This window comes from Tupaia chinensis, unplaced genomic scaffold, assembly GCF_000334495.1.
Source record: "Tupaia chinensis unplaced genomic scaffold, TupChi_1.0 Scaffold000233_1, whole genome shotgun sequence".
Lineage (NCBI taxonomy): Eukaryota > Metazoa > Chordata > Mammalia > Scandentia > Tupaiidae > Tupaia > Tupaia belangeri.
In genome coordinates this window covers 157-7,412 of record NW_006159711.1, presented here as the reverse complement: position 1 = coordinate 7,412, position 7,256 = coordinate 157, and the positions used below count along the sequence as shown (strand labels likewise).

Genomic DNA, 7,256 nt, shown 5'->3' with positions numbered 1-7,256 from the left:
ACTACTGTTAGGGGATAAGTAACAATCCTTAATTAAGGAGAAATGAAGACCAATTAAAGGTCTCCTATGGCAATCATCTTCCTCTCATTCCTTTTTACTCTTTAACAGACACACACACACACACACACACACACACACACACACATGCTCATTCCTTTTTACTCTTTGATACACACACACACACACACACACACACACACATGCCTCCTAATAGTTCTGTCAATGAGAGATGAATAAATACTATCATAAAGCTCAAATTTGTGTCTACGTCAATTACCAGCACAGAATTGGCTCAAATAGGAGCCAACTTAAAGCATTTTATATACAACTTGAGTAAGTCTTTAAGGTATTACATTTAAACAATGCTCGTAAAGAAGGCAAATACTATTTCAGAATACTTTCATACTGAATCTCTGACCGGCAACTGATGATGCTGTCCATCTCTCATGCTGATTGGTTCCCACTTCTGACCCACTCCAAGAACAAAGGAAAAAATACTTTGGTCTATTTGGGATGAGGGAGAAGCAGGGTCATAGTTCTCTCTGAGTGAGACTTTTCTGCTTCTCACACCTGGTCCTCTCTTTTTCTGCAACATGTCATGTCTGTGGCTCCCTGGAGTCACCTGGATGGCAGCTCTGAAAGTGACAGTGACGGTGCTGAGCCATCACCTGACTTTAGCCAGGGACACTAGACGTAAGTGTGTGCACCCTGGGTGCTGAGCTGTTTGGGGGCAGGGGAGAAAGGAAGTTAACTTTTCCACTAGGTCCAGGCAATCTTTTCTTCAGCGACCACCTATATTTATCAAGTGAAGCTTAAATTATTTCCATAATGAAAGGGACCTGTATCTTGAGAGCCCGTCTCCTGTGAGACCTGTGTAAGGGCCTCCACCTGGGCCACTTCTCAAACCTCCTTCAGTAACACCTCCCCAGCTTTGTAGCACATTCCTTTATGGTCTGGAGAGGGTTTAGAAATAATGATGTTAAAGTAATTCCCCACCCAGCACTTTCCTTTAATATGCTGAGTTATGCTAGAAAAGGGGAAAGTATGTCTGGTCATTTTATAGACAGTCAAAAAAAAAAATAGAAGAGCCTTTCCTACAAGATCCTGGCATATCCTCAGCAGGCTCTGTGGTAATGGTGCCTCTCCCTACTATGTGAGGCTGTATCAACAGACCTTGCCCACTAGCTACTTTTTATTCACCTTGAACTTTAAAGTTTTTAAAATTTGCATCCTTACACTAGAGGGTTTTCTGCTTTGTTTTGACAGAATTTAAGTTGGTGCTCTTCCTTTCATTGTTTTAAGGAAAGTACTCTGAATCTAAAGTAGAGCACCTTAATACTTAGAATAAACCTACAGATAAGGAGCATCTTTGGGGTAATTTTTAGTGCCTTAAAAAAACTTAAGGCATCTTCTGAAAACCTGGTATTGGATAGTGCTCATCATGAATATATTTTGAAGCTTTCTGTATTGTCATTTTCCCCTACGTCCCTTATTGTATCTGGCTAGAGCCCATAAGGAGGATTCAACTAATGTAAGATAAAGGTATGGGGCGTGGTGGCGCCTGCCCTATGGTAAATGGCTTTAGTGCCTTAAAAAAACTTAAGGCATCTTCTGAAAACCTGGTATTGGATAGTGCTCATCATGAATATATTTTGAAGCTTTCTGTATTGTCATTTTCCCCTACGTCCCTTATTGTATCTGGCTAGAGCCCATAAGGAGGATTCAACTAATGTAAGATAAAGGTATGGGGCGTGGTGGCGCCCGCCCTATGGTAAATGGTATGAAAGTCCATTTGTATAGGACAAAAATAATCCAGCAGGACCAGCCCCATAGCCTAGAGGTTAAGGGAAGCAGGATTCCACATGGCCAACCCCAGTTCAACACTTGATTGAACCTGACAGCCTGAAACACATGCCATGCTTGTGTGTGTACATGCAAGTCTAAATCTCAACATGATGGAGAAATGGAGTAGACAGGTTTGTGGTTGGGGTCTGGGATTGTGTTAGAGTGGTGCCTTTTCTCTTTCCTCCCTCTCTGTCTCTCTGTAGCTCTCTGGTGAATGCATGTGCCCTATGGCAGTTAAAATATAGTCAGATATGAGCATTTTCATGTGGTTTAAATGGTACACCCTGAAGAGTGTAGAGGTATTAATATCTCCTAGGGCTGAATGTCAGTAAACAAGTCAATGGAACTCAGCATCCTACTGGAGTCTTGTCCCAAATCTCATGAGTTTATTCATCCTGTCTTCTGTTTTCCTTCATTATTTGTTTAGTTACCACAGTTTCTAGCTTTGTTCCTTCTCCTGCTACCATCACCACTACTGAAAATCCCCGAAGTTTGCAGAAACCCTCAGCACTAAAAGAAATTCATCAGGAGAGATGAAACAATAAAAATTTTCTTCTTTCTTAAAATCACATTTCTGTTACCTGTGAATACTTCTAACCATTGTAGAAAGATGAGGAAGAGAACGTTTGTCTGAATTTCTCATACGGAGTGGAGGCACGTGATGTGTTGCAGTGTAAATGAGCTTTGGAGCTTGGGTCCCTCTTACTTGCAGGATCCCACAGTGATCAGTGCCCAGAGATGACTTGCAGCTGAGAAATAAGTGATGAGATGACAGCTGTGTGAGGATCCAAGGGACAGTTATGCCCAGGAGGCAGGAGAGGGGAAAGGATAAAATGTGGGGAATCGAGCTGTTTAAAAGACATTTAAAGAACGCCACAGTGGCTGAAGAGTAGTGAGTAGGGGGCATTAGAGGCATGGGAGTTCATAGTTTCACGAGGCGCTCAGGAGCCTAATCACAGCAGGCCTGGAAGGTGATGGTAAGGTATTTGAATTTCATTTAACAGATGTGGGAAGCTACTGGAAGGTGACGAGAGAGTCAACTTATATTCACCTTTAAAAAGTTATTCTGACTCCTATGTGGAGATTGGATTGTAGAGTTAATAAGTGGAATTGAGAGACCATTTAGAAGCATAGAATTCTCTAGAGAAGACAAGCTTGTGGCTTCACTTAGTCCAATAGTGTTAAAGACAGAGATGAAGGTAGAGTGAACAAATTGCAACATCATATTTTTGACTTGTGAGTGAGTTGAATATTGGGAGAAGATAAAAAACAATTCATGTTAGCAAGAATTTTGTCTTGATACATAGGTGGAAGTTGGTACTGTTAATTGAAATAGGAAAGACTGCGAGAGGAAATGACTTTAGTGGATGGCTAGAAATAATGGTTTTGTTTAACTATGCTTGAAATAGTTTTTGACATCCATGTGGTTCTGTCAAGAGGTCAGTTGACTGACCTAGAGTCAGGGTGAGATGGGACTGGAGCTTTTGTTTTCATCACTGGCATAGGTACTGTATGAAATTCTGGGGAAATGGAAAAGGTTAGATAGGGAGTCAGATTATGTGTTGGAAAAGAAAAGAAAAGAAAAGAAAGAAAAGAAAAGAAAAGAAAAGAAAAGAAAAGAAAAGAAAAGAAAAGAAAAGAAAAGAAAAGGGCACGGACCAAGCCCAGGAGTCTGGGCCAGCATGGGAGTGTGCGGTGAGTACCCAAGAGTGAGATCATGGCAGAGAAGCAAGCTCTGAGTCTAGTGGACGTGACGCTTGCAGTACGTGGAGTACCCATACAGAACCTACCAGACTGCTTGAGCAGTCCAGTTGACTTTGGAGCAGCTGGGCTGGGGAAGGATTGTGCTGTGGAACCAGGGATCCAGCTGGACCTAAAGAAGAGGAATAGGAGCCTGAAGAGAACCAGGAGGACTTTGCTTATTAGGAAGAAAATGCTGGAGGGTCTTTGTATGCACTAGTGATGGTGAGGCAAAAAGACATTAATCCATTCAACTCCTATCTATTAGTGATGTAGAACACACCAGTGATTGATTACCCTAGGTGATGAGAATGGAGTGGTGACAAAACACTCTTGTTCTCTATTAGTTTAGAGCACTGTACCATTTTTCAGCATCTACAATCTAGGTCTAGAAATTTCAGTGTGTAAAAACTACCCTATCATTTCTGTAATATTTAGAAACATATACGGATGTAATCTACACTGAACTGGTATAAATAATCTTCTAGTGCCATATAGTTCCTGCTAGAATGGTATGAAGTAGAGGGTACAAAAAGCCCAACTGTTCTTTGTCAGCATACTCCTTTTGTGTTAGGTGTATCTGCTAAATGTATACTAACAGAGTACATACATATTTTTTTTACATATTTTTGAGTATATCTGTATTCTGTTAATGGTCATAAACCAATGTTTGTGCCCTTATATTTTCAAAATGGTAATTAGTGATAAAATTAATAGAAGACAATTGCCAAATTATGATAAAATATTATTTGCTTTTTAAGCAAGTCTTTCCTCAGAAATAGTTTAAATAATTTCCTTGTGTCACATAGTTCCTGCTAGAATGGTATAAAGAAGAGGATACAAAATGCCCGTCTAGTCTTTGTCAGCATACTCTTTTTGTGTTAGGCGTATCTGTCAAACGTATACTAACAGAGTGCATACGTATTTATGTACATATTTTTTGGTATAAATGTATTCTGTTAGTGTGCATAAACCAATGTTTGTGCCCTTATATTTTCAAAATGGTAATTACTATGTGGGAGTCCAGCGACAGAGCCATTATGCTAACTGCTGGTTCCCTAGAATTTTTTTTTTCAGAGAGATTTTTGCTATAGGGTGTCAGAGAGACAGAGAGAAACAAAGAAACAGAAAGTTAAAAATCACCACCCCATGGGGAATGGCCACACAACAAAGCCTTCTCCTTCAGTTTCCTCTCAGGATTTTGGGCACGCACACACACGCCTGGTGTGAGTTTGAAGCTGCTGGGTCAGGGACTAAAACTGCAGTCGACCACGTGGGAGTCCAGTGACCAAATCTTTACGCCATCTGCTGGTCCCTATTTGCTTTAGGATTTAAGAAAATGAAAGCTATTGTGGCCCGTGGCACAGGGATTACAAAAATTAAAATGGTAGTGTACCTGAGTTTTTAATTACACGATTAGCACTGAGAAAAGTCACTTCTTAATTTTTAGGCTATCAATAATCCTGTGAGGAATATGCCAGTATTAAACTTATTTTGTAGATAAAGAAAAAAGGCTCATGGATGTTAAACACTGATCCACATAGGAGAGGTTGTCTTTAAAATCAGATTTTTGGTTTCTAGACCTGGAACATCTAAGTACCTTTAGTAAACAGCGACTAGATTGATTCTGAACTGTTGATGAAATCCCTTATGTTCATACATATCGGAGTATGTCTCAGAGTGGGAGGAAGAATACAAGAGCAGGTAGTTCCAATATATAGGAAATTTTCGAATGTATTTTCCTACCTGAGACGTTGCACATGGGCTCACTCTGTGCAGGCCATCATGAGCAAGCATTGAGCACAAACAAGTATGAAGTCCACTCCTGAGATTTTATTAGCAAGTTGGGCTAATGTTGATAAATAAAATACAGACTACCCCTTAAATCTAAATTTCAGATAAGTCATAATAATTATTTAAAACTCAAAGTTAACTGGATATTGTCATTTTATTTGCTCAATCTGGCAACCCTAAATTGAGCACATGGGTGTGGACTATGGTGTGACATTCAATCTACAGTGAAAGCAACTTCACACATTTTATTTTTTTTACTTTCTCATCTATGAAGAAGGCCCTTAGAGAATTGCTAATACTAAGATAGACCTTGTCTCATCCAGAGGGCTTTCCTCTCTGTTGTAATTTCTAAGGGACAAAGGGGGCAGGGTTTGTGCACCTGTAATGAGATCATAGTTTAAACTTTGAAAAAATTCATTGATTGCTTCCCATTGCGTTTCGTATAAATCTAAATCCAGGCTTTTAAGTTCCTGGCTACTTGTGATTTCTCCACTCTAATCTTGACCTTTCTCCCTCTCACTCTCTAAGCTTTAGTGAACTCTTTTTTACCCCTGGTTTCTTAAAGCTCAACTCTTTCAGATTTCACACATGTCATGAGTTGACGTGCCTCCCTTTCTGTCCAAGCGTACATACTCACTGCACTCTGCCCCTCAGCCCACGTCAACCTCACCTTTTACACCTCCTAAATGTCACAGTTCAGCATCCCTCTCTGGCACCCTAAGGTAATTCAGGCCATTCTACCGTTAATTCTCTGGTATAGAAGGCTTCTCTTTTGACAGTTCTCATTCCAGTGTAAACTCCTGTGTGCTTTCTGTCCAGTTTACTAGACTTTAAGCTCCACAGGGGAGGGCTGATGTCTGTTTTCACAGGCCTGCACCAAGTCAGCACTAAGGAAGTATTTACAGAAAGAAAGAGGTGAGGAGTGTGAGAATGAGAGGGAGGCAGTGAATGTCTTTCCGTGGAGGCTTCCAGGAGGAGGTGACGGAGGCGGGTGATGGAGCAAATCCTGGTCCAGCTTGGTCTTAGAATCTGCAGCCACTCAGGAAGTGGGTGTGGGTACCCAGCAGCTCCATGTTCAAGGGATCTTCCTGCCCAAGCAGCCTCCTCCCTGTGTCAGAGGAAAGATGACCCCAGGGGCACTGGAAACCGGGCTGTGGGGGGTAGGGGAGCCCATCAGGGCCGTCCTGGTGCCATCAGGGACCTCGGTTGTGCGTGTCCTCCCAAGGCCACCGCGTGACGCTGTCATTCCTGTCCCTACAGCGCGTTTCCTGGAGCAGCAGAAGGGTGAGTGTTCTTTTTCCAACGGGACGGAGCAGGTGCAGTATGTGGCCAGATACGTCTATAACCGGGAGGAGTACGTGCGATTCGACAGCGACGTGGGGCAGCACCAGGCGGTGACCGAGCTCGGGAGGGAGGTCGCCGAGTACTACAACAGCCAGAAGGAGATCCTGGACAAGATGCGGACCCAGGTGGACACGGTGTGCAGACACAACTACAGGGTGGGCAGGAGCTTCACTGTGCAGCGACGAGGTGAGAGGGCCAAGGGCAGGCGGTGTCTGCGGGAGGGGGGAGGGAGAGAGAGAGACAGAGACAGAAACAGAGAGAGACGAAGTCCGGGATGAGCGCGGAGTGCGAGCTACTCGAGTAGTTGAGGTGTGAGCGTGGGTTTCCGAGATCAGTGCGGATCTTGTCCTTGTGCGGATGCTGAGAGAGGGAACGCCAGAGCGACCCTCCTCAGGCAGAGGGTGGGCTACCCGCCTCGGGGAAAACACCTGAGGTGGGAGAGGGCTGGGGCTGATCAGAGATGCAGGAAGGGAATTTTATGTGTCTGTAGCTGGGGTGAAGGGTTTGGGATAAAGTGAAGAGGTCAGTTAGTC

At 42.9% G+C, this 7,256-nt stretch overlaps 1 protein-coding gene across 1 annotated transcript; it reads left to right on the top strand.

Moving 5' to 3' along the window:
* Positions 1-520: 520 nt before the first annotated feature.
* Positions 521-6,928, top strand: LOC102494878 (HLA class II histocompatibility antigen, DRB1-4 beta chain; the record flags this gene model as incomplete). The annotated part of the gene is made up of 2 exons (XM_006148346.2): positions 521-693; positions 6,640-6,928. Coding segments are annotated over exons 1-2 (389 nt in total), but the record flags the coding sequence as incomplete, so codon positions are not given.
* Positions 6,929-7,256: the final 328 nt, after the last annotated feature.